This window comes from Exophiala oligosperma (assembly GCF_000835515.1).
Source record: "Exophiala oligosperma strain CBS 72588 unplaced genomic scaffold supercont1.3, whole genome shotgun sequence".
Taxonomy (NCBI): Eukaryota; Fungi; Ascomycota; class Eurotiomycetes; order Chaetothyriales; family Herpotrichiellaceae; genus Exophiala; species Exophiala oligosperma.
This window is the reverse complement of record NW_015622820.1, coordinates 3,321,134-3,346,768: the sequence shown is the minus strand read 5'-3', so window position 1 is coordinate 3,346,768 and position 25,635 is coordinate 3,321,134. Positions and strand designations below refer to the sequence as shown.

Below are 25,635 nucleotides of genomic sequence, written 5' to 3'. Positions count from 1 at the left end.
GGGCTTTCTATGAATATGTAGTTTTATGTACACAATTCTTTAGTTCGGAATTACGCAATATTATTTCATCTCATGCCTATGCTATGGTCAAATCGACCTTGAATGATGACTGTCAAACTTGTATGAGAGAGCTTGTTCCCACAAGATACAAGTAGACTGCTGCAGCTACCTAGGTGTCTAAAGACAGTCTCAACTTCTGGATGTGAATCGTAATTTATGACGCGCGCAGGATTGACATGAATGAGACGCAGAGAGTCCTTGGGTATCGCGCTCAAGCACGATGTGTGTGGGACGTGGAATTGCCGTGGATATCTCAGCTCACATTTCAGCATTCGTTATACGGTGGGCTGTTTGGAATGCCGTATCGATACGGTTGTGTATAATGAACGATTGCGCATTCGTATCATTCAGCCAGCAAACAGTACTTAGATCCTAGCAACCTTTGAAACTTGCTCAATACCTCGTCTCTAGATACCTAGCCTGCTCCCCTTTCACCTATACGCTCTACAACTGGATCGATAGCCTTGCAAAATGACCTCTCATTCCACCCTTATTCCATCTACTTTCATCGGAGGTATCTTGCTCTACTCTTGCCTATATGCGATCACCGGTCCCATCTCTTCATCGCCAAGGTATACCAAACTCAACACCTGGAGCGTGGTCCTCGCTGCAAGGAGAGAGGTGGTGCAATTCATACATTGTATCTTGATCACTGTCTCGACCCTCATCTGTCTGTGGAAGGAAGTGAGGGTCTTGTACGCCTGTCCTGCGACTGGTTGGACAAGACCAAAAGACTCGGACCTCATCCTCATCACCCATACTTCAAGTTTTGCGAATGCTCTTACAACACTGGAACTGGCATATCTCATCGTCGACTCATGCATATTACTGCGATCTGGGCACTCTTCGATCAAGAGACCACGATCAGCTCAAATAGAACCTGCCCACGTTCGATCGAACGGCGCTCTACACAAACATTCTCCTGCTCATTCAAGCGATGTCCAAGCCAAACAAGGGCCAGGAGACAAGATACGACAGCCTTTGAATTATGTCCACCTGTATGTGCATCATACAGTACTTGTCTCGCTTCTTATCTGGCTTCAGTACGCATTGCTCTCTGATCCAGGACGACGCGTCGGCATTTTGATCATTGTGTCATTCCTACTCATGAACGCCTCCTCTCCCCTCGGTACAGTGAGATGGTTCCTATTGAACTTCAGAATCAGCGAGGCTTCGAGCAACGAACGATGTCTGTCCGAGCCCAGTCGCAAAGATATCACTTCCGCACTTCGGCTCACGACATGTGCATATCTCGTTGTTTTCGCGATCTGTCGACTTGGAGTATTTTACATGATTATGAAGACCTGGGGAGACATGCAAGGGATAAGCCCCTTCAAGGCATGGCGGCAGCTGCGATGGCAGTGCAAACTTGGGTTCTCTACTATGGTGGTCGTTAATACACTGTGGTGGATTAATGGCACCTCCAAGTTCCTGCGCAGAGAATTGAAGGAAATTTGGAAATCAAAGCAAGAGTGAGGACATTATGCTCTAGTAACTTGGATGTCACCAGCTATCGTTATGACTACTTGGTTTGTCGCCCTACCTGGACTTTGACCGCACGTCTCGGCCTCTGTGTCGGTAATTGCTTGAGGTCCCTTGCCATCAGTTGTACCTCGTCTTTACGATCCATGCGACGTTCCCAACCCAGCCATGCAACGACTCCACCTTCATCGATTCGACCAGCCATCATAATAGATTTATCTACGAGTGTGTAGGCTACCGTCAAGCATATTTGCCTTGACAAATCGGCCCCAAGACAGGATTTGATTCCATCACCAAATGCGAATGGTAGAGGTGGTTGGAAGTCCGTACTTGGCACGTCCGCATTTACAGTATCCTTGGTAGATGTTGAAAAAGACGGCAAGAACCTATCCCAGACGAATTCACCAGCTCGATCATACACATCCGGGTCGCGATTGGCACCTGATAGGTACAGCCAGGCGTCTTGGCCTCCAGGAATCGCGTACTCTTCTGGTCGATCTCGATCAGCAGACGATATGAGAACATCCTGCTGCACTCTTCGCATCACCCCAACAACGGGTGGACTCAGGCGCTCTGTTTCTGCAAGTACAGACTGCAACATAATGACTCGCTTTTGTGGATCTGGATATGATCGGATGAGCTCTGCAAGGCTGACACTAGTCCCAGAACCGTGTCCCGAATTTGTCATTGAAGACGAAGGTCGCCACACAAACAAGTTCAGGATGAACGCGGTGAGTAGCGACGCGAGCGCTTTATTGGCTATGCTGCTAGTGAACAGGCGAAGATGGGAAATAACATCCTCAGCGTCAAGATGGTCGTCCGAAGGCAAGCCTGCCTCAAGGAGCTGCTCTGAAAACGGACAAGCATTGAAGGACCGGTCTGATGCTTTGGACGCAAGAACATCTCTCGCTATTGTGCCTAGACTCTTCTCAAGCTCTTTGACAGCATCGATGCCTCGGCTCCGTGCTGATGACCAGAGCGGTGTCGAAATACTAACAGGAAATGTGGAGAATTGTCCTCTCAGAAGCGCTTCTTGAAGTTCTTCGAGCCGGTGGAACTTGCTGCCGTCTCCATTGCGCGTAATCGACAAAAAGACCCCAAAAAGTATATCCCAAATCAAAGACTTGAGATGTGCGTATAGATCGATTTCTTGGGGATTCTGCCCGCCAACGAGCTGGTCAAGAAATCGAGACTGGGTAATTTCTCGAATCAGAGACTCCGAGCTTTGTGGCAGATTAAGCAGCCTGGTCCGCCATTGGTCTTTGTGGATTCTGTGAGCTAATCCGTCTTCAAGAAGGAGATTGGGGCCAGGAAAAAAGTCGCCCATGAACTGTCGATACGCTGCTCGTGCAGCGAAAAGTTCGGGCTTGTCGTGACTCCTGTTACTGTTTCTGGCATGGACAGTGCATTTGCGGCTACGCTGTGGGGAGGCGCCGTCTTTGCTCGTGCGTTCATGCGCGTAAACGTCTGCGTATTCGCTAGCGTATTCGCCCCCGTCCGCACGCCCCTCCTCGACCGGATCATTTGTCCTGGACTGGTGGCATAGGATGGCCTTGCAGGCGTGATAACTGGTGACAATGTGGACTTCGCGGTTCAAAATTTGTGCTTTGACGATTCTGCTCGCAAACGGTAATGAATTTCCATCTGATAATGTGAACTGCTCAAGGCGAGAAGAGATGAATGATTCAGGCGAAGAATGAAACGAGAAGGATTGTGTCAGGCGGGAGACCATCTCGACATATGAACGGCAGTAAGTGAGAGAGAATTGACAGAGGTAAGGAATGGTACGAGTAGGTGCGACGAGATTAAGTCTTCTCATGACCCTGGCATGCGACGATATGCGGAATAGTTCAGGCCGGCCTATCATTGCTCCTCAAACTAGCTTGGCCTGTGCTTGCAACTCGCATTTCTTTGCCTGGGAAGCCGTCAGGACTGGTTTACAAATGCCTTGCTGAATTGCTATCACACTAATACCGAGGTCTCCAAAACTAGACTGAAGACAGAAAATTGGTAAGCACGTTGTTGCAACGAAGATGGACTATAGAACATCATCAATCGACTCTGATATGCCCGGGCTGAGTCTTCATGGCGGCAAAAGCGTCCAAGATCAGCCAGGTTCTACTCGCGATGCCGATGCAAACACCAGCTGCCATTATCAAGGTAAGAAGCTGCAGCAGACTAGGAATTGCCAGCATCAATGTGAAGAAGATGCCGCTTTCGAAACCCTCAACCAGCGCAGGTTTCATCGTTACAGCAGTTAACTCATCATTACCCTTCTGTGATGACAACGCCGCGAGGTAGAAGAGAATGAAGTTGTTGATGTGGAAGGTTGCCTCAAGCAGAGAGACCGACAACAACAAACTAACACAATCATCTGCAGGCAACCCTCGTCGGATCTCTCCACATGCAACACTAATCGGCACCAGAGAATATATGATGAAATCCGAAAGAAGGTCTAGAAACCCTCCTGCATCGGAAGTTGTGCCCCGTTCCCGGGCAACTGCGCCATCAAGGCAGTCAAGCACGCGGTTGAGCAGCCAGAGATAGACCGCCCAGGCAGATGTGTGTCGATCGGTAGCTATCGAGCACAGGCAGGCTCCAAGTCCAGTGACAAGAGCAGCCAAAGTCAAGTGACCAGGGGTGATTATTTCTGGGACGAATCGCACTATCGGTCGAAAGGTGTGGTCCTTGACCTGCCTCAGCTGGATATCAAACATGCTGGATTACTGCTGACTCTCGATGACGAGAGGGATCTTTTCCTCCTCTGCCCTTCGCGCAAGGAGAGCCAGAAAGGCCGAATGGTCGGCTGATACCGTGGAAAGATCTTCTGGCTTGAGAAGGACTTTGAGAGGAGAAGTTCCTGCTCTACCTAAAACGACAGGATATTTGAGGGAATTCGCTTTGATAAAGTCGCGGACCTCGGACGTCGACTCGTCACGATGTAATTGTTCGACTTTGGCGCCGATTCGAGCCTTTGTCTTTTTCCAAGCAGCAGACTCGTCCAGCTTGAGACCGCCGTGAGTCAAGTCGCACGCTGCACACGGGCTTGAATCGGTCGACGCGGTGATCTTGCGACAGGCGTAGTTGAGTTTACCAAGCAAAGACGCATTGGCGTTGTACAAGATGTAGATGGTGCTATCTGACGCAGACATGATATGTTGTATTTGCTTCTAACGACTTTGATGGTTGTTGCCTTTTCGTATCAAGGCAACTTTGCTCCAGTCGAGGGCAAGGAAGGGTACTTATCCTGTCGTGATCCAATGCTGAGGAGGCTGTGAGCGATCTTCGGTGTCGAGGAACGTTAGTAGAGTTGGCCTAATTAGACGGGCCCCTAGCATCGGGTGGCCGTGCTCACCAATGGTACCAAAAAGAAGGCATGCTTCACTTGGCACTATGGCGGAGAATGATGAAGTCAACAAATCATGAACAGAACTTCCCTTGGTGATGTCGATATTTGAGATACATGGCGAGGGAAACGACAGAGGAGCACCTACTTCCGAAAGGGGCAGGTATTACGAATACGCTCTACGCACTCGTACTCGTTTCCACTATATCTCGGCGTCATCACATTTGATCAAGTCTGGGATGATGTCTCCCAGTCGCAGAACCTGATTAAACGCTGGCTTGCTTCCGGTCGGTCTGGGCGTGTCGATCATACGCTCGTGGGTTGACACGTTTCTGTCCCAGCGCAGCGTTTCCGAGAATGTAGAGATTTTTCTCCATTACGAGGACTTGGACAGAAGCCCCGAACATATAAAATTGAAATCTCAACGCGAGGCAATGTCGCATGGTCTTTGCCTCGACCCCAGCCATCCTCGACATGGCAGACTCTGGCACTGCTGCTGCTGCCACCGCCAACAAGAATGTCGTCTTCCAGGATACTGAGACGACCATCTCCACCGACTTGACTTCTTCTGAGCCTCTTCCGACCAGCACTGGCAGGAGCAGAGATGGTCTCATCAGAGCCATCTACGTCCCACTGGTCATACTGTTACTCTTCCTGAATTACTTTTTGGCACAGTATGACAAGTTTGTGTTGTCGTATTTCCAAGCCGAGGTCATTGAATCCTTGAACCTCACCTCGACACAATATGGCATACTCTCGGGTTACGCTGTGGGCATTCTGTATGCCGTCCTCGCCATCCCGATGGCGTACATAGCAGACTATACCGACGCAAGAGTCTGGGTACTTTCGGGAGCGGCGTTGTGGTGGAGTCTCTGCGTCCTCTTCCAGGGGTTGAGCCATAACTTTTGGCAAATTCTGCTCGCAAGGATCGGAATGGGTATCGGCCAGTCGCCGGTGGAAGCAATCAGCATCAGTCTGATCAGTGACCTGGTTCCATTGAACTGGATTTTTGTTTGTGAGAGGTATGTTTCGACGCAAGCAAATATGGACCACCACCTCCCTCGTTCCTTACACGGACTGACGTTTTGGTTGCAGCATCTTCTACATTGGCGTATATGTCGGAGAGGCCGTCAGCGGCCAAATAGCCACTGCTTTTGACAAGACAGATACCCCGTGGAACAGCGCGTTGAAGGCCATCGGTATCGTCGGCATTGTCCTGGCTGTCATAACGAGGCTCATTCTCCGAGAGCCGACACGAAAACAAATCGCCGTAGGAAAACTCTCCCCTGATGTGTCTCAAGTGGTAGGCGATACTGGGGGTATGCACGGCACGAGGCTCGAACGCGGACATCGCATGTTCAAACAGGCTCTCAAGCAGATTGTTTCCATGAAGTCCTTCTGGATCCTCACGTTGGCGTCGGGCGCTCGACAGTTCTCCGGCAACGTCTTCGGATGGTACATGCCTTCATACCTGTCCTCGATCTATCCCACCCAAACACAATTGCTCTCACGGTACGGAATCATTGTAGGGGTTGTCGGCTCGGTCGCTGTGGTACTGGGGGGTGCGATCTCTAGTCTGATGTCTGAGCACGCCACTGCAATTCTATGCCTCACAGGAATTGGTGGTATGGTCTCTGCGCCCTTTGTCATATGTATGGTCTTCAGCTTGAAACTAGCTGGTGGAGATGAAGAAGCTGGAGTTCGCATTTTATACGGAGTCATGAGTGCTGCATATTTGACGGCAGAGCTTTGGCTAGGCATTTTTGCCTCCCTTCTGGCACTTTTATTCCCGGCTCGGACCAAGACGTTCTGTCTGGCCATCTACACCAGCACCATTGTGCTCATCTACTCCAGTGCCCCTCAGATTATTGGTTTGGCACTGAGGAACTTTGAGCCTGGGTCTCCCGCATACCTCGAGAAAACCCGAGACATCCTTGCCATCTTGATTCCCATTGGATATTGGTTGGGAGGAGCTGGCTTCTTGCTTGGTATCCGTCGGGTCAAGCAAGATATTGCGAGTGGAAGGTGCTTGGACGACGGTGCCGAAACTTCTGGCTTTACGGGCGGTCGTATCAGTACAAGGAGGAAGCTCGCTTTTGCGACGTTTGGTTGTGTACTGGCGGCTTTGACCATAGCTCTCCTAGTTACCAGTCTGACTGTAGATCAGTAGGAGATTTAAGCTGTAGAGGAAGTCAAAACTGACAGCATAGAATCCGATAAGGTGAACCATACGTGTTTTGTAGACTATAGCACTCTCGACAGACCAGACTCACAAAGATGGAGAGCTCAGAGTACAAACTTCAAAAGATGCAAATTCAATGGTATTCCTAACTACGATTTCATAGGCATGAAGATGTACGCCGAGTATCCAAAGTATCCATTCACTCTACAGACAAATAAATACCACCAACATCCCATTCAGGGTCTCGTCCACTTCTTCCACACTTTCACCTTCTTGACTTCTCTTCTCTTTCTACACTTTCAACCGCCCAAGATGAAGTCTGATACATCAGCAGACAAGTCACCGTTATCAATACGGCTTTGCTCTCCTCAACATGTGTGCGCGATCGTCTTAACTACGGCGGTAGTATTCCCAAAATTCTACCAACCCATGTTGACGACATTGTACAATTACCTCTACTCATCCACCTTTTACCAATCATCAACATTCGAAACCATTTTGACCGTACTCAGTTATGGCATCATCGAACCCAAATATACCACTCACTTTGCACACAGCCCCGAGCTACGCATCGACATCAGACCAGGCACACTCCAAGTTAAATCGAAGCGACTGGACGACGACAGTGTGACAATGCCAAAGCTACCCAAGATGAAACGGCCTTCTAAACGTCTACGAGAAGTATTCCTCTACGTCAGCCCGCTCTTGTTTCTGGACTTTACCATGATCAAGAAGTTTGCGGATACACCCATCAACGACATTCGTACTTCTGGAGGTTACATGCCCGTCTTCGCCACAACGGCAGCCGCACTTGTTGTTGAACCGACAGAAACTCCCACCGGCAGCTTCAACATCACCGACACCGATGCCATCCCAAAGTCGATATCGGGATCTTTCCTCCTACCTACGCTTCACAACTTTACCATTTCCTCGCCGTTGCAACTCGAGAGAGCTCTTCCACCCGTGCCACCCACGTCACGACGTTTGGTGCTCGAGCTCGCCGCGTCATTCTTCATTTACGACATGGTGTTCTTCTTGTGCCATTTCTGTTTCCATCGGGTTCCATTTATGGCGAGGCACCACATGCCTCACCATAAACACCAGGAGATGCATCCACAAGTCACGAACCAGTTGTCCGTCGTCGAACGGCTGTCGCTGGTTTTGCTGGCCAACTTCAGTCTCAACATCATTCAGAGCCATGTCGTGACGTGGACGATATTCATTCCCATCTTCGTCACTCTTCTGATCCAAGTGCACAGCGGCATGGACCTTGTTTGGGGGTACGACAAGTTCTTACCGCGAGGCTGGGCGGGTGGACCGAGGACTCACGCCAGGCACCACCGCACGGGCGAGGGTGGTTATGCACCGTTTTTCACCTGGTGGGATAGAATCTTGGATATGGTAGAATGATCATTTGGTCGTCATCGAGGGAATGAAAATGCTAAAGCTCAATAAAAAAAAGGTAGACGAATTGCTGGAACAGACAGGCGTAAATCTGCGCGTAGTACGCGAATGCTCTGCCGAAGATATTCAGACTTTCATAGAATTTATACGTTGTGTCCTTGTTTCTTCTTCATCCCATATTTACAACAATTGTTCTCTCGAGTCCATAGCACACTCATGCTAACTTGGTCAAACTATCTCCTCTTCTACGACGGCAACGACATGTAAGTGCACTGAGAACGCGATCATCGACAAGATACAACACAGTCTCGGGGAGTAATGTGACGATATTTACCACCGGAAAGAATCCCTTTGGACACAAAGGATTCTCCCTCGACCTCAACGTCAATTCACCCAGCGTGTGGTCTGGCCTTGAGGTCAGAGTTTTAAAAAATCATGTCATTTTGTTTTGTCGCTGGAAAGATTCGCAATGAATAATTATTTCCGTATGAGATATTGTTTCTTTTTGACTTCAGGCAGTGAGAAGGGGAGCCCAACAGTTTGATCTTTTGATATTCTCAAAGATGATGGAGGCTCTGCAGAGCTAAAAAGAGGTTGTAGAGGATGAACATATGAGCAATCACAACTCGCTTCTGTACCTTCTTTTGATACCAATGAAGCTCTTCGGAATCAGAGCTTCTGCAAAATCTCAAACGACCTTCGCGCCTTTTGCTGCATCTACGATTTTCGTCCTGCTACATTTCAATCGGACCTACTCCGTGGCGCCTTCAGAGATACGCTACTTTCTATCTCTTTGTTTACAGGACCATGTCCTTGCTCAGTCTCATGCCACGCCTCAGACATCATTCACCGCCATTCCAGAGCTCAAAGTGGCGGAAACTCTCAACGGGCATTGGCGGGTAGATGAAACCTGATCATGAGCGTGGATGTCTCGCCAGGAATGCGGTATCTCGACTACGGCCAGCCAGCCACCCCTTTTCTGATGGCTCCTTCGAGACCTCCCAAAATGTGTTCAAGAGTCATCTGAGTCACTGTACACACACGCCTTCGCCTACACAGAAGAGACTCCTTCCTGCGCACGAGCTATCAGCAGGACCGCCTCCGACAAAATCAGGATTAGCCGGTATCACTGCCGTCCACACTCCAGCCACCAAACTACACTTCACCTAAGCCTCTGATGATGAGGCAGTTGTCAAATGGTCGCCATCAGACCACATTGCGACTTTGCAGTGGTCGAAGGTCATTTTATTTTCGCGCCAGGAAGCCCAGCCTTGCGAATTTTCAGCTCCCCAGAAGCCCGTGCATTTTGCCTGCCACCCGTTTTACCCCGTTTCGAAACATTGTCGGATCTCAAGAGTCAACACACTTCATTGTGCCTGACTGGGCAGCTATTCCATTCTGGTAGGTGATTTGCACCAACTGTCAGCACATCAAATGCCACTCTTGAGCTCTTTGCCAGTAATCCAGGAATCTACTTCTCTCGAGAAAGGCGTGGCCCGAGCCATCGGGCCGCCGGGGCCACAGGTTGATCTTGTGCTTCTCGTTATCGACAAGGAGCTCGGTCCCTCGTGGTGACAGTTCACGGACCACACCCACGGGCCTTCTACCAACGCCAACACGTACAGGGCTTCACTCACAACTTCAGCCATTCTCGTCATGGGATCAACGTTCCCCGACCTCCTGGTTGTCAAGTGAGCGGTGTCCTGACGACGGTTTCCAAGCCCATTAGGTTATGGGTTGACGGCACGTCGAATCCCGTATCTATGACACTACGAACAACGGAATCTACGATGGATATGAATACCCACTTCAAGAACGCGTACTCACCCAGAGATATATAGATGGTGCTCATTCCTCCAGCCATCTGTCGACCGGTCTCTACTACCACTGGAATTCTACACTAGCTTCCTCGACCAGAGTATCCGACCGCGTGTTAGTTTTCCGCCACCGCATTATTGAGGCCGACGCCTCGATCAAATGGAAGTCAGTACCATGCTGGACCTAAGTATCAGACTTCTCGCCATCATGGCGTGCCTCTTTGGTATCGCGACTTGTGCACGCATCAGCGAGGAAGTCTTCAAGGCCCATGTCCAGCGCAAAACACTCGACGTCGAGAGGGCATCCGACAACTTCACTCCTCTCGACTCAAAACTCAGCAACCTCATGACTAGCACTATGAGGGTGCTCACGACCATGGTCACTCAGGCAGTAGATGAAGGTCCATTCAAAAGAGCCATCCGTCTGCAAAGAAGGCTCGAACGCCATTACCATTGGACCGCATCGACAACTCACATTCATCCTGCTGTGGCCTGAGAGTGAACTGCTTCAGGAGCTGGTCTCCTCCCACTACTAGTCTCCTCGGTGCCCGATCAAACACATGTGAATTTCCTGGAGAAATTTGTGCATGGTCCTGAAATCAAGCTGGCCTTCGGAAACTACAATACCCAGGAAATAACTTCCCTGCTGGCAGGGAAAAGGCCAAACCAGACATCCGCTGGTCGGATTTGCACAGAATGCCCTCAGCCCAACAACCGCTGCCCGCTCTGGAGTGCCAGCACTACCTGTCGGTGGGATCCATTGCGGTGATGCCCAGCGCCTTTGCTCTAGATGAGGAAGGCCGGTTGTTTGGACATTATCGCGGCGCTATTGATCTTGTCTCCACACCGTCCGTGGTCTAACACGTTGCACCCATGAATCGACTTCGCCAGTCTGGTGGCCATACTCTCCTTCACAACCTGGTACCCCCTGCAAACATACTGGAAACATGCTAGTCGGGCTGGAACCGGTCACAGCATATGCTATGTGCCGTCGTCGCGCTGGCCGTCTCGATCTGTGCACGACATGTGTCCCAATTTGTATCACCATTTTTGGGGGCACTTTCACGTTCTTTCGCAGAATCACATACCATTCTTTTGGACGCTTCACCATCAAATACATTCCTTCGATTGTCGACGGGCCGACACCCTTTACCAATTCGGTGGTGCTTCTAAATCAACAATCATTTGATACTAGAACGCCAATACTTTGGGAATTCCCAGGTATCCCTCAGTCTTTACCGCAGATTCGACTTCTCACATTCGTTGTCCCTTGAAGCTGGGCCTTCTCGTCGACACATGACAAAAGACATTTCAGTCCAACTGGTCACTCTCTCGAAATCTTTCTCTTCTACGGAATACTTATCGGTGCCAGTAGTAGTTTGTCGAAATCCCAGTCGATCTCTACCAAGCTCGGAACTCGCCCCTAGGAATCCTTTCAATTCAAAGACACATGACACATACCGCAGGCTCGGATACACAGTCTCTCAACACACACGGATCGTTTGATCACGATCACTACCTACCATCACATTCGTTTATCACGAACCACAAAAGGGACAGGTTCTTTTTTTAAAGGTTACACGACATATCATGGGGGCGGATACCTGATTTCATTCCTAGCTCCGTGGACCGGTGCCTTTCATTCCTTGACCAACATCTTCTTTCTCTACACACACACACACACACACACACACAAGTCAGAGACTACCATTTGATTCCTTCACCCACGCCCAAGGCAGGTCCCTTTTTTGAATCATTCGTTCCGACCGACCACCGTCGTTCTCTTTTTTTTTTATCAGTCACTCGCTTACCTTCGAGCCGATATACCTTCATGACCTCGACCTTCAGGAAAGGGCAGACTTTGTGGAAAACCATTCATTCCTTTGGGCTTTAATTTGGGCTTTAATTCAAAGCCTTTGATGCATGTCACTCACTATATATTTTTCTGAAACACTTAACCCACCCATTGGTCTTCCCGGAAAGGCGGACTCTCTTTCTTTCTCAAAACCAACCAATCTGACCCGGGAACTTTTGACCATCATTGTCATCATCACTCATTATTTTATCAGACAAAACCCCCCGAGAAAAATTCACCACTTCGGAGCCGGGAACTTCGACTTTTGCCCTACCGGACTGTACAAATCTACGGAACATTCATTCCTTTTTTTTTCTCTCTCATACCTTTGGGTCGTCCACCCTTTCGGTGCCCGACACTCTTCGTTTCCACATTCTCAAAACTGCCACAGCCTAGGGCGTGGACAATTCGTCGTCACCATGGAAAACCTACGAAGATACATTCACTCAGACACTCCTTCACTCGTTCAACCCATTCTGACACTCTTTTGATCAATCTATCCCTACCTCATCTACCTGGGCTGGTCCCGACGAATTTATCCACACACACACACAATGATCATTACTTCGAGGGAAGCTGGAACTCTCTAGAGTAGTCAATTCTCTCATTTTCCATCACATCAAGACGATGACGACATTGTTAGATGGACTAATAGGTTCATCATCCACTCATTTACTTCGGCGTGTGACACACAGACATTCCACAACCACACTCGCTCAACGACGGTTACAATTTGCTGGACAGATTGATTTCACACTCGCTTTACGGAGTTCGCACTCCACGAATTGTTGGTTTCGTTCTTGTTGTTATTGGTGTTTCCCATGTTTGTTATTTGCGCTGTTCTTGTCATATGAAATACCGTTGTTGCTGTGTCGCAGGCGATGCATGTATCTTCAAGTTATTGGTTCTAGTTGATATATAAAATGGAATACATATTCACCCCATACGTGTTGTATAACCTGGATTGCTTTATATGAAAATGGTTGATTCCGCTCATCCGTTATCGCTACTCGGAATATCCTACAATGCATAGAGCTCCAATCTCGCTGTGCACTATTCAAAGCTCCTTCGCAAGTATCTCCGCACACTCACTGATCGATTTATCAACCTCCTCCCGTCTCAGATACACTTCAGTGTAATCAACAAGTTTCGGCATGCGAAGATAGTCTCCCAAATCAATTTGCTGGGTACCAGTCGGTGCATCAAAGCGGAAGTAAGCTGTAGACTCGTCTGGCCTGCGTCTGTTGTGTTGTCGCATATTGCGGTCAAAGTCACGATGTTTGGCCTCTGTATTGGTGACGAATGCGACAGTCTTGGAAATGGTGTTGAAGAACCTCGAAATTCCTCGGCCGGGACGCTTGCTGCTCTCGTGCTCTGGATGGGTGGTACCGAGACTCACAATGCATTTGATTGGGGGGTTCGGGGCTTCTCGAGAGACCAAGTCGCCCCGGTTATCCCAGACTTGGTCAATGGGATTATTGTTGAGTAGCCCGCCATCCCAGAATTTGAGACCTTGGATGTCGACTTCTTTCAAATAGGTTGGAGCGGCCGAGGTGGCGCGTGCAGCGTCCTTGATGGTAATTTTGTTGAGGTTGAGATCTTCGGCTCCTGCAGAGACCGGAAGAGGTGGAAAAGGAGGTGCATAATTGCGTAACAGGATTGATTCTCCTTTGTCTGCCAGAGTTGCACACATGAACCTACAAGACTGGAATCAATGGGTGTTCGGACTGCTCACATCAGCGCACAGCTACTCACATTTGCCCTTGACTCTCTTTGAGGAGCGAAGCATTGCCTCTCAATTCTCTGTCTTCATCGTCGAGCGGAAATGTTGCAACAACAGTGTCAATGGCTTTTTCCAGTGGTCCATGCGAGAACTTGGATCGTCCAGTGAAAGCTTTGATTCCAAGCCAAATGTCGCCAACCCACTTGCCGAGGCGCCCATACTGATGTAGAGGTATTGACCCGAGTTTGGGGCTGAAGACTTGCTTGGCCAGAGTTTGGTACGCCGCCATCACATCGCTGCATTTCATGTCCAAACGGAACAGCATCAGTGCGATTAAGCCTCCAGTACTTGTTCCTGCGGCGAGGTCAAAATAGTCGACTGGTTTTCGTTCTTCCTCGTTGATTGGTTTGTTCTGTAGGATGGCCTTTTCATTCTCCATCTCTTTTATGCGGTCCATGAGTTTCTTGAGTATCACCATGCTCGAGATACCGCGTACCCCTCCTCCATCGAGAGCTAGCAGGTTATAAGACTCGGTGGCTCCGGATTTTGGTGCAGGCGCTTGGGGGCTGCCTCCAAAAGACAGCATGTTGAGGGTCTCGATGTGCCGGTGTAACGAAAAACAATATTTTCGTGTTCAAGGAACCAGACACCGCAGGCTGGAAATGGCGGGGTCGATGGAGTGCGTTCTTGCGAAATAAAAGGTTGTCAGCGAGAGCGATACTGCCTGAGGTGGTCTCACCACCCATAGTAGGTGTGTAAGCAGCTTGGTCGACTGTCTGGTATTAAAGATGACGACTAGGGATAGGGCTCGAAGGTTGAGGAACAATACATTGGTATCGATCCGAGAAGAGAAAAGAAATGTGATGTTGTTGGTTGTGATGGTAGCTTGCCACAGTCCCTCTGCTCCTTCCTGAGTGCAAGTGCTGTCGACTGGAAAGGTGCATCTGGTAAATCCAGTAAAGCGACGGCGGCTTCATCAAGACCAACACCGCCCTTTGAATTATCAATATTGGACCAGGGATGTTCAACTCGTCCCAAGCCTCTCCAGCTTAGAAGTATGGCAAATAGAAGATATCATACGTGTTGGTCCCTCATCGACCCTCGAGAAACGCACCATCGGCCTTGCCATTCAGCAGTGCATCCACATCGACCCTACCACCAGCCAAATATCTCTCACTAACACCCAAATTGATCCTCTTGTCCAGAAGACTTTGAAGTTCAGCTCGCCATTGTGAGATCTGGTCTTTCCCGGTAGCCGCCGTTTCTTTGATTTTCTTGGCCTTACCACCACCTCGACCTCGTCGTCCCTGCTGCCCCTGGATCTCAAACTCTTCACTGTCATAGTCAACGCCGAGCTCCTCTGCAGCACTCCGCAGCCATTCGTCTTTGCTGTTTGTTTTCTCCTTGGCTATCGTTGCATCGCTAATCTTATGTGCCAAATCAACACGGTCAGCCAATCTCTTGACTAGTCGACCATCTAGATCCACAACATCAGGGGCCTTATCAGTTTTGTGCACCTCTGTAATCAGCCTCGTGACACCTGCGACTTCGTCTGGCGAACAAAGCAATATCGATCGACCAGAGTTCTCGGCACGAGCCGTCCTTCCTGAGCGATGGACGTACATGTCTGCGGTGCGAGGAACATGATAGTGAATAATCAACTGTATGCCCTTAATGTCAAGACCTCGCGCAGCAACATCTGTGGCGATAAGAACGGTACGTTGTGACGCAAATTTCTCCAACGAGCGCAATCTCGACTTCTGAGGCATAGTCGAATGTAACCCGACTGCAGGCTGTTTCAGAGTTTGCAGAAACGTCACCAACCTTCGTACCGCCGAGATACTATTCGTAAAGACCAGCGTCTTTGCAGCAGTATTTTGCATTAGTAACGCGTACAGGTAAAGATCCTTCTTCATTGCAGCACACTCCACGATTGACTCGGACAGCGCTAATGCCATTTGCGTCTCAGGATTGACGTCGATAAAGGTAGGTTTCGCCTCCCGAAATGAGAGTTTGCGCAGTAGGTATTCCATCGACTGCTGGTTAGTGAGTAGTTGGTCACTCATGCGCTTGCCAGGCTTAACTTTGGCGGTCAGCTTCTGTTGTAGACCTTTGTGGAAGGTGGCTGAGAAGACGAGAGTCTGTCGTTGAGACTTTTGTGAGACTTTTGTGACCCGTTCTTCCGTGGCTTCTTCTTCATCGACGACCTCTCGGTCCAGGGCGTCAAGGATATTTTCGATCTCCTTGAAGTGTCCTTCACTCAACAATCTATCCGCTTCATCAACAACCAAGAACTTGATCGCTTTCAGGCGGTCCATGAAAACATCCGTGTCATGGTTTGCTGATGTGTCGTTCATGACTTCCCATAGTCGCCCAGGCGTCGCCACAACAATGTCTGCGTATCCCAACTGTCGTTGCTGCTTGATGATAGATAGACCACCAGTCACCGCAGTCACACTTGGATGACTTGTCAACCCCATACACAACTCATTGAGGTGTTTATGGAGTTGCAGGGCCAGCTCTCTGGTTGGCGCAAGAATGAGGGCGAGTATTGACTTCTTGGGCTTTTTGGACGCGTTCCTTATTGAAGCTGCGGTAGAGAGCCAATCTTCGAAGATCGGCAAGCCGAATGCCAGTGTTTTACCAGACCCGGTAACGGCTTTTCCGATAACATCGTGACCTTGCTTGATCGCCGGAATAGCAGCTTTTTGAATCGGTGTCGGCTTAGAAAAGCCCAGTCGAGCAAGCTGTGACAGTGTGATCGGGTGTAGCTCTAGGTCTTTCCATGCGGATATGTCGGTCTTCGTGTCGTCGGTAGTATCCTCCAAGACATCAAACCCCAACCCGGGCTGAATATCGGCCGCTTTGTCCGATTTCTGGGTTTGTTTCTTGTTGTCCGGTTGGTCCTTTGGCAATGGGGTTTTGGCTTTCCCACTGACAACAGGTACCGACTTGGCCTCTTCAGAAGAAGATTGGTGGGGTTGCGATTCGTCGTCAAATCCGCCCCATTCCTCTCCGTCCTCGTCGTCATTCGAATCGTCCGATACTGCCTCTTGGGATTTGGGACGAAACATGATGGCGTTGGTAGATTCGTCTCTCACGACCTCAACGTCGTCGATTTCTTCGAGCCCAAAAAATCCCTCGGCATCTTCCAGCCGTCCAGGAAGAGATACCTCTTTCCATTTTAACGAATCACCTCTGACGGTTGAACTTTTCACAGCGGAATTTTGGTTCATGTCAGGGAGTTTTTGCTTCTTTCTAGCGGCCTGTTCTCCAGGTGCGACCTTTCGTTTCGACATTGCATCGACCTAGCAGCGTTTTCCCAAAAAGTATTGCTGCAATATTTCGTTAACAGTACCAGACAAGTGGAAAAAAAAGTTTTGGATCATTAAAGGGCGGCAAGAGAATCTAGAACGGCATTTCACAGTAAAATGATTCACCGTACGAGAGATCAAAAGCGGCGTGGGTGGATTGAACCGCAGACAACTTGTGTCGTAGGTGGAAGTTCGAGCTTCAGTTGTGTTGTCAAGGGAATACCACTCAGTGTGCTGGATCTATGAACAAATTGATCAAGGCGTACTTGTTTGCTATGATCGAGCAATCTTCTATATATCACTCACTGGTGACAAGTTGAATACTTGGATCGCTGGCCGACGCCCCGCATTTCAGCCAATCACCAGCATCGATTGTTTTTTTTAAAAGACACCCCGCGCGTCAAGGAAAAAAACCCAGCTCCATTCAATCCACAGCAACAAACCCAGGAACTAATTCGACATTTCAGTCAGTCTCAATCTACCCATATTTCTCGAGCAGTCTCTCCACGTCGCCATGTCCTACGACGAATGGCAATCGCCCATGGGCGCTCGTTATGCGAGCAAGGACATGCTCAGACTTTTCAGCGCCCGCACTCGCGCCTCGACATGGCGCCAACTCTGGATCTGGCTGGCCGAAGCTGAGCGGGAACTGGGTCTCGACATCTCCGAAGAAGCAATCAGTCAAATGAAGGCTGCGAGCACAATGACAGACGAAGACTTTGCCGTTGCTGCCATCGAGGAGAAGCGTCGACGACACGATGTTATGGCTCATGTCCATGCATTCGGCCAGCGAGCACCAGCAGCTGCCGGAAAGATCCATCTGGGCGCTACATCATGCTACGTGACTGACAATGCGGATTTGATCTTTCTACGTGACGGGCTTTCGCTCCTGCTACCCAAGATCGCCAGATGTATCAAGAAACTATCCGACTTCGCCGTGCAATACAAGGATCTACCGTGCTTAGGCTTCACGCATGGTCAACCGGCTCAACCCATCACCGTCGGTCGGCGTGCCACACAATGGATCGAATCTCTGCTCATGGATTTGCGCAACATTGAGCGAGCACGTTCCGATCTCCGCTTCCGTGGCGTGAAAGGTACCACCGGCACACAGGCATCGTTCCTCGAATTGTTCCATGGAAATCACGCCAAGGTCAAGGCTCTGGACGAGCTGGTCACCAAGAAGGCGGGTTTTAGCAAGCGCAGCATCGTATCTGTCCAGACATATAACCGCAAAATCGACTTCGATGTAGCCAATGTACTCGCATCCTTTGGTACGACGTGTGAGCACATCGGTACTGACATCCGACACCTGGCTATGATGAAAGAACTCGAAGAACCATTCGAGAAGGATCAAATTGGCTCATCTGCCATGGCATATAAACGCAATCCGATGCGCTGCGAGCGAATGTCGAGTCTGGGTCGAAAACTGACCTCTCTGCCTCAAGGATTCGGTCAGACTTATGCCCACCAGTGGTTCGAACGATCTCTGGACGACTCTGCAATCCGTCGAATTGACATCCCCGAGATGTTCCTGATTGCCGACTCGCTGTGCATATTGCTTGACAATGTTTCCTCGGGGTTGGTTGTGTATCCCGCTGTGATCAACAGCCGTTTGCAACAAGAGTTGCCTTTCATGGCCACCGAGACAATCATCATGCGTTTGGTCGAGAAAGGTGCAAGCAGACAGGAAGCACACGAGCAGATCCGTGTGCTTTCGCACCAGGCAGGTGCAGTCGTGAAGCAAGAGGGCAAGGCCAACGATTTGGTCGACAGAATCAGAAAAGAAAAGTTTTTTGAGCCAGTTTGGGCTGAATTGACGGAAAATGACCTTTTGAATCCCGCCAAATTCATTGGCAGGTCTCCAGAACAAGTGGATGAATTTGTCCAGGAGGAGGTTGAACCAGCACTCGCATCGTACAAGGAGGCGATTGCGGGAGTGGCAGCTTCTGAAATTCATGTTTAGGCTGTCGCAAGAAGGATCTTGGTGCCGAATTTCATTCCATGCATCTTCGTGCTCACCAAGCAGTTTAATCGTTCAAGTCTCAATGCTTTCTTCCAAATGGCGGCCGGTTCACATGAGTATTCAATGTGGGTCCGTAGCTCATCAGTCTGTCAATTCGTGAATCATATCCCACAGTCGTCTCTGTTCATCCATTTTTGCGCTCCCTCTGCCAATTTTAGACGTCTCTCCATCCGTGTCTACAATCATCGCTGAACCGGCATGGGTATCTGTCTTTCCCGTCTCGGCCAAGAACTCCTCAGCTCTCTGCTTCAGCTTATCGGATTCTTCAATTTCTCTCTCGCCGTCCTCCAAGATACTCTCGAGCATCTCTTTGACACTTTCTCGCGCTTGATGAGGTCTGTACATATTAATGACAACATGGATGTTGAGTACCAATTGTCTGATATCTTCTATTTTCTCTTCGTATGATGTAGGATCCAATGAGAGGTCGCACGTCAACTCGAGGAAATTGAGCATGAGAGACTTGGTCATCTTGCTCAGCAACACGGCATGGTTGAGATTTGGACGGTCGGGGTCAAAGAGCAGCTGATCTCTAGGCAGCGAGGCTGGTTTGCTCGGGTCAATGACCTGACTTTGGCCAAATGTTGTGTAGACTTCCGCGGATTCAGGTGGAGGAGGCGGAGGGCGCAAATAAGCCAATGGAATTCGTAGCTTTTCGGATCGTCCTGCCTCACTCGAGTCTATCTCTTTCAACTTTTCCTCGTTCGCTGTGGTGAAATGGCGCCAGAAGGGAGGAGGTGCAGGGAAGGGAGCCTCTGGAAGTTGCTGTTGTTCTTGGTCCGCCATTGCGAGACGGTGATGCTTTTGCTATCCACACTGACAGTATCGCATGCCGCATATCCCATAAACTTGTGCCAGATACGTTGCGACGATTTCCTCGTCCTTGTGTGTAGGGCGTCGATATGGAGAGCAACGCGTAAGGTGGTGTGGGATTAAGATGCGCCAATCGTAAACCGCAATTTGCGGCCTTTGGAGTGATTCGAGGACAAGGGACTAGGACAGCCACGTGACCAAATTTTAACGTGTTTGTAGCAGCGGGAGAAGCCGTACTCGAGCAGCCTAAACAGATGGAAAAGACTGGCTGCTATACACACCAGACTCTACCAGTCGTTCCTTTGTCATGACAGTCTCCGTCCCTTTACCATCATCACGATGTCTCTCCTCGTCATCATGGCAATTCACCAGTGAGCCCTGAGTGGCTTCTGCTAAAGGCACTCGAAGCCCTCTTCGTCGCAATGAGGCAATCTTTCAACGATAGTCCTGGCGTGGGAGCGACTCTGGCACGATTTTGGCGACGATCCTATGCGCCCGACTATATCGGCTTCGCCCTGTTGCTCGCGGCATACGTATGGGTATGGAACCTTCCGGGAACATTTTACAGGCTGGTGTCTTTCTAACATTTATACGACATAGGAGCAAATGTTTGCCGAGCCCTTCCACCGCATGTTTACGCTCGACGACCACACGAAGCAATACCCACACGCCGCCGTTCAGCGCGTATCGACGTTGGAACTCATCCTGTACGCAGGCATAGGTCCTTTGGTGTTCATCTTGCTATGGGCCGTTGTCTTCCGCCCGGGCTTCCACAAAGCCCACGTAACGCTGCTGGGCTTGTTCATTTCCGTCTTCCTCACTTCCCTCCTCACAGACATTGTCAAGAACGCAGTTGGTCGACCTCGTCCTGACCTGATTGCTCGCTGCAAGCCGAAACTTGGCACCCCGGAACATGAGTTGGTGACGATCTCGGTATGCACAGAGTCGAAATACCACACGTTACAAGACGGCTGGCGCAGTTTTCCCTCCGGCCATAGTAGCTGGTCTTTCTCTGGCTTGGGATATCTAGCACTCTTTCTAGCCGGACAACTGCACATTTTCCGACCACACGCCGACCTAGCGAGAGTACTGCTCTTTCTCACGCCGCTCGTCGGGGCGGCGTTGATTGCCATGTCGCGACTAGCAGACTACAGGCACGACGTATACGACGTAACTTCCGGGAGTGTCCTCGGCATGGCCGTGGCGTATTTCACGTACAGACGTTATTACCGTCCGTTGAAGCATCCGAAATGCGACATACCATATCCCAGTCGAGCGGATTACGAAAGTGCCAGGTCCTCTGCCAAGGGACGAGATCTAGAAGCTCGACTGAACGAGGAATTCTCTCTTGACGATCTATCAGAGGATGGCGAGGCGCAAGCGTTTCCTTTGACGGAGACTCGGCCTGTCAGGGCAGAACAGGAGCGCGGTGGTGCAGCTACATAATCGCCAAACATACTCTTTATACTGCGTGGCGGGTATATAATACAACAAATTGTCCAATTGTCCAATTGTAATTGTGTACCTAAATTGTCGAGTTCTCAAGTCACCAATGCCTGCTTGATGTTCAAGATGTGACCAAGAAGCAAAGAATAACAGCGCTTATATTCCCACGGGTGTTCTCATAAATTCATTAGGGTCACACCCAACCCGCCCTATCGATGTGTCTGCCAACCTGCAAGATGTCTCTCCGGTCCGATACACGTACGTACGCAACCTTCAAACTGTGTCTCGGTCGGAAAAGGCAAAGAGGGGCCGTATGCATTCAACCCAGTCGCTGCAGTTGATGTTCACATCACGGTGCAGGGAATAATGCAGCAATCGCACTCATAGTCACCTTGAAAGCAAAATCTCTTAATGTTAGTAGTCCGTACTTTCAACCAGATCTTGACTCTCGTGTATAGCAAGAAGATGGGACTAAAGATGGTGCAGGTAGGGGGAAGATACAGTAAAGCAGGAATGCACGTACCACAGTCACACGGAATGCACCCTGGCTTCGAGGGCCCCTTGACGCCCTTTGTGATGGTCGAAGTCGAAGAAGTCGTTGACGAAGGAGGCATGTTGGGTCGATGGCTCAGGACTAGGGGCTCAACGGGTTGTCGTGTTGTCGTCTCGATGTTTTCTTCTCGACCGCTACGCGTTGTCTGGGTAGGGCACTCAATCTCTGTTCCTTCGGCGTTCGAGGAGCAATAGTACTCGTAGGTAATAGATTGACTGCGACAAATTGAAACTGAGAGGACGAAACCAATGTGGCTCAGCCTGGTGAATCCTGGACAACTGGGCAAACCTGCGAAACTAGGGGCGTGACGTAGTGCAAATCTGGGCAGGGACTCAACCTCCATTGGGATGTTGGTTGACGCCGCCCTGTGCTCGACGTGTCCCTCGCACTCCTCGCCAGCATCTCGAGAATCTATCTTGAGATCCTTTATTCGAGCCTCATTGTGACGTTGGCAAAGAGCAATCTTCCGACGCGGCGACGTCGACTACCCACCTACGCGACGTAGCATAATCAAGCGGCTGCTTCGGCGTTTCAACAGACTCGGCCGCCGCACAACAGGGAAGTGCCCTGTCTTTTGTGAACTCTTCTCAAGTGTACAGACGGGTTGTCTCGAGATGATTTCGAATGTGCCAGTCATGTCCATCCTTACGTGATCGATCTATTGCCTTGTTTATGAACATAACATGACATCGCCTCGGGGCAATCCTCACACCTCGGGCCTCGCTATAGCAGAACTGCTGTCGGATCTCGCCAAATACCCCATGTATCCACGATACGGACCTCGCACACTTTATGTCATCAGAGGTTCCCAAGCTAGGTGACCTATAGCTTTTCGTACTTTCCCTGTCCTTTCGCGAGTTCCTACAGTCCCCCTCGTCAGTGGAGCATGTTTCCAAGTATATGCGAGCTCCGAAAGCGTCAAGATACGAATATATCAGGGCCAAACACATCAGGAACGGATGTCGGTTCTCGGCTCCCGAGCTCCTGGTTTTGGCTCATTTTTCTCTTTTTTGGGGATTGTTTATTCCCGCTCTCCCAGGTATTCTACTGCACAAACGTCTCCGCCATGTCTGATTACAGACAAGCGGTGCCCGCTCCAACAATCTGGAGCCCCGGATTCTCGGTCACAGAAGCAAGTTCCTGTCGATCGTCACTCTTCTCGGTACGAGTAGAGACACAAACTATCCGATAGTGTAGACGCTGGTGGCCCATTTAACAGGTTAGACAGTGGATCAGATTGTGGTATTCATGTCCTAAAGGTCCTCAACATCGAGTTTTGGGGTTCCATCGACAACGGGGCCTCGCCCGACTTTTCCAACCGACAGGCCAACAACAGTTACAAGACGGTCCGACTCATCAGTGAGGATTCGTCGTGGCTTTTTTCGAGGTGGTGTACCGGTAACCAAACCGAACTTTACAATACCTTGGTGAGTTTTGTCATTTCCTTTCTTCCCCCGGACCATGCCGACGCGGTCCCGACCCCCGGGAACTCGGGTCGCCGGATGGGCACGGCCAGGCAACGTCACCACAACCTCACCACCGTCATGTCCAAGGCCCGGAACCTGACCGACGCCGAGATAGGCACGAAGGTCCAGTGCCACGCGCCGGACTACTGCGGGGCCATTACTGACTTTTGATTTTTTTTTTAAAAAAACAACCCCAACAAAAGAAGTGTGAGAAAGAGAAAGAGAGAGAGAGAGAGAGAGATAGAGATAGAGAGATAGAGAGAGAGAGAGATGGAAGAAGAAAAAGAAGAAGAGGGATGAAAACAATAGGAGGGAGAGACAGGTGTGGTGATTTATAAAAGTAAGATTTAAAAAAAAAAAAGTGTACTTCCCAAGTGTACGGCGTGTACGGGAAAATGTTGATATCGTATGGGTAACGTTATCAAAGCCGCGTGGAAAGAAAAGAACAAATATACTTGAATCGAGACTCCCGAGGCGCGCTGATGGTTAAGATATTCTCGGACGGAACTTACTCGGTGCAACATATAAAAGTTGGAAATGTAGCCAGTAATTCTATACCAAAAGAAATCTATTCTAGAAGAGTCCTTGTTTGTTGTGCAGGAAGAGAAGTCCTCCCAATATCACTGCACGCAGCCTTGCCACAGATTTCCCGAATATCTTATACTTGGCCGTCCAAGAACATACACCAATACTCGGTCCCAACCACAGTCACAGTCAGTCAGCAGACTATATATACCTTGTGTACGATTATCATGTCGTTCATACGAGAATCCCCTTTTTATTCAACGCCATCTCGAGTCCATGAGTAATAGATATTCCTTGCAGGCCCGCCCAGACTCACAGCAGTCTTTCGACTCTCTGTACTCCGTACAATCCCTGCTCAGTCTGGTCCAAGAGCTTTGTTGTCGTTATTTTCAAAGATCTCGACGTCGGAATAGTACACCTTCCGTGGCAACCACATGATGGTTTCGACGACCTTGGTCCCCACGACACATAGGAACGTCGCCCAGAATTGCCACAAGACCATCAACAAAACACCAACACCCCAAGGTAGTATGAACTTGATCCATTCGCTCGTCTGGTATAGGTCGTTCTGGGATTGAATGTAGTACTTTGTGCCGTCGTCGTTGTCGTTTTTGTTGTTGGTATTGTCACCGGCTATTTTGAGCGCATCGGAAGAGGTGGTGAGGGCTGGGGCAGTTTCCTTCCTCTTACCGTCATGGAAACTGATATTCTTCTTCCTGCCATGACCCACTCTGCCTTTCTTGGGTCTTTTGGTTGGTGATCTCGATCTCGATCTTTCTCTTTCATTCACCTGAGGAGCAGACTCATCCGGAGGTTGTGATGTGGGATCGGTTGTGAGTTGCAAAACCGTGACCAATTTGACTGGAGCAATGTAGAATGGTACGGCCCAAATTCTGAAATCCTGGTGCATGGAAACGTAAAGGAGAAGCTTTTCCTTGTCGAATGCTGGATGGCATCATCAATTGACATGTTTTTTCTTGTTTGAAGGCCACAACTTTGTTGAGACTTACCGACACTGTCAACCCAAATGTCGACATGAGGACTGAGGATCTTGTACCAACGGTAAATCATGCTGGAGAGGAGTCAATAAACAGCAAAGGCAAAAAAAGGAGGGAGACATACATGATGAGCCATATCGAACCTGGGAAACTCCCGGTTCTACAAAAGGGGTGGGTGAACGATGCGGTGGGCGTAAAATATGACTTGATGGTCTCGGTTTGTACATCGGAGGGAGCTGTGACCAGCGTTCTTATCACATGCGGTATCTCGGCCACTACAAAGGCAGAATGGTTAGTAAAATGGCCGGGCGCAGTATGTGTACGTTTGGAGGTCAATGGACGCACCAGGGTCGTCCATGGTCAAAGTACGAGTATTGAGGGCAGTTTGGAATTGGTGAGCAGAATATGTCTCTTAATCGTATGTTGTTTTTCGCTCGATCGTTCAGGCTGGTTGAAGATCGGTATGGGGAGATGAATGGAGAGACGGTTTTGTGCTCAGGAATCAAAGTTGATCAGTTCACCTCTTTCCCTGGTGATTTTGCGTGGAAGGGGCTTTCCTACTACGCCGACATCATATTCAGAAGCTGCAAACGATCATTTGTCAAAATTTTGAACATCCGAGGTT

General features: G+C 49.6%; 10 protein-coding genes across 11 annotated transcripts; 5 read left to right on the top strand and 5 right to left on the bottom strand.

Moving 5' to 3' along the window:
- Nucleotides 1-3,593: 3,593 nt before the first annotated feature.
- On the bottom strand, nucleotides 3,594-4,694 carry PV06_03942 (uncharacterized protein; the record flags this gene model as incomplete). Its single annotated transcript, XM_016404772.1, has 2 exons — nucleotides 3,594-4,207; nucleotides 4,277-4,694. The coding sequence occupies 2 exons, from the start codon at nucleotides 4,692-4,694 to the stop codon at nucleotides 3,594-3,596; spliced, it is 1,032 nt and encodes a 343-aa protein (XP_016265777.1).
- Nucleotides 4,695-7,382: 2,688 nt separating this feature from the next.
- On the top strand, nucleotides 7,383-8,480 carry PV06_03941 (uncharacterized protein; the record flags this gene model as incomplete). Its single annotated transcript, XM_016404771.1, has 1 exon — nucleotides 7,383-8,480. The coding sequence occupies one exon, from the start codon at nucleotides 7,383-7,385 to the stop codon at nucleotides 8,478-8,480; it is 1,098 nt and encodes a 365-aa protein (XP_016265776.1).
- Nucleotides 8,481-12,214: 3,734 nt separating this feature from the next.
- PV06_03940 (uncharacterized protein) lies at nucleotides 12,215-12,637 on the top strand (the record flags this gene model as incomplete). The annotated part of the gene is made up of 1 exon (XM_016404770.1): nucleotides 12,215-12,637. The coding sequence occupies one exon, from the start codon at nucleotides 12,215-12,217 to the stop codon at nucleotides 12,635-12,637; it is 423 nt and encodes a 140-aa protein (XP_016265775.1).
- A 529-nt stretch (nucleotides 12,638-13,166) lies between these two features.
- PV06_03939 (uncharacterized protein) lies at nucleotides 13,167-14,506 on the bottom strand. The gene is made up of 2 exons (XM_016404769.1): nucleotides 13,902-14,506; nucleotides 13,167-13,843 (listed from the first exon to the last, which is right to left on the bottom strand). The coding sequence occupies exons 1-2, from the start codon at nucleotides 14,453-14,455 to the stop codon at nucleotides 13,204-13,206; spliced, it is 1,194 nt and encodes a 397-aa protein (XP_016265774.1). The 5' UTR covers nucleotides 14,456-14,506; the 3' UTR covers nucleotides 13,167-13,203.
- Nucleotides 14,507-14,879: 373 nt separating this feature from the next.
- Nucleotides 14,880-17,168, bottom strand: PV06_03938 (uncharacterized protein; the record flags this gene model as incomplete). The annotated part of the gene is made up of 1 exon (XM_016404768.1): nucleotides 14,880-17,168. One exon carries the CDS (start codon nucleotides 17,166-17,168, stop codon nucleotides 14,961-14,963), a length of 2,208 nt encoding a protein of 735 aa, XP_016265773.1. The 3' UTR covers nucleotides 14,880-14,960.
- A 345-nt stretch (nucleotides 17,169-17,513) lies between these two features.
- Nucleotides 17,514-20,131, bottom strand: PV06_03936 (uncharacterized protein). Its single transcript, XM_016404766.1, has one exon. The coding sequence runs from the start codon at nucleotides 19,993-19,995 to the stop codon at nucleotides 19,291-19,293; it is 705 nt and encodes a 234-aa protein (XP_016265771.1). The 5' UTR covers nucleotides 19,996-20,131; the 3' UTR covers nucleotides 17,514-19,290.
- On the top strand, nucleotides 17,698-19,149 carry PV06_03937 (adenylosuccinate lyase; the record flags this gene model as incomplete). The annotated part of the gene is made up of 1 exon (XM_016404767.1): nucleotides 17,698-19,149. The coding sequence occupies one exon, from the start codon at nucleotides 17,698-17,700 to the stop codon at nucleotides 19,147-19,149; it is 1,452 nt and encodes a 483-aa protein (XP_016265772.1).
- Nucleotides 20,132-20,357: 226 nt separating the features above from the next.
- On the top strand, nucleotides 20,358-21,558 carry PV06_03935 (uncharacterized protein). The gene is made up of 2 exons (XM_016404765.1): nucleotides 20,358-20,561; nucleotides 20,623-21,558. Exons 1-2 carry the CDS (start codon nucleotides 20,445-20,447, stop codon nucleotides 21,466-21,468), a joined length of 963 nt encoding a protein of 320 aa, XP_016265770.1. The 5' UTR covers nucleotides 20,358-20,444; the 3' UTR covers nucleotides 21,469-21,558.
- A 1,529-nt stretch (nucleotides 21,559-23,087) lies between these two features.
- PV06_03934 (uncharacterized protein) lies at nucleotides 23,088-23,658 on the top strand (the record flags this gene model as incomplete). The annotated part of the gene is made up of 2 exons (XM_016404764.1): nucleotides 23,088-23,183; nucleotides 23,281-23,658. 2 exons carry the CDS (start codon nucleotides 23,088-23,090, stop codon nucleotides 23,656-23,658), a joined length of 474 nt encoding a protein of 157 aa, XP_016265769.1.
- A 352-nt stretch (nucleotides 23,659-24,010) lies between these two features.
- On the bottom strand, nucleotides 24,011-25,632 carry PV06_03933. Of its 2 annotated transcripts, XM_016404762.1 has the most exons (4): nucleotides 25,356-25,632; nucleotides 25,135-25,285; nucleotides 25,023-25,084; nucleotides 24,011-24,957 (listed from the first exon to the last, which is right to left on the bottom strand). In XM_016404762.1, the coding sequence occupies exons 1-4, from the start codon at nucleotides 25,366-25,368 to the stop codon at nucleotides 24,368-24,370; spliced, it is 816 nt and encodes a 271-aa protein (XP_016265767.1). In that variant the 5' UTR covers nucleotides 25,369-25,632; the 3' UTR covers nucleotides 24,011-24,367. The 2 variants fall into 2 exon arrangements, with proteins under 2 accessions (XP_016265767.1, XP_016265768.1); XM_016404763.1 differs by having other exon boundaries at nucleotides 25,135-25,632.
- Between the last annotated feature and the right edge of the window lie 3 nt (nucleotides 25,633-25,635).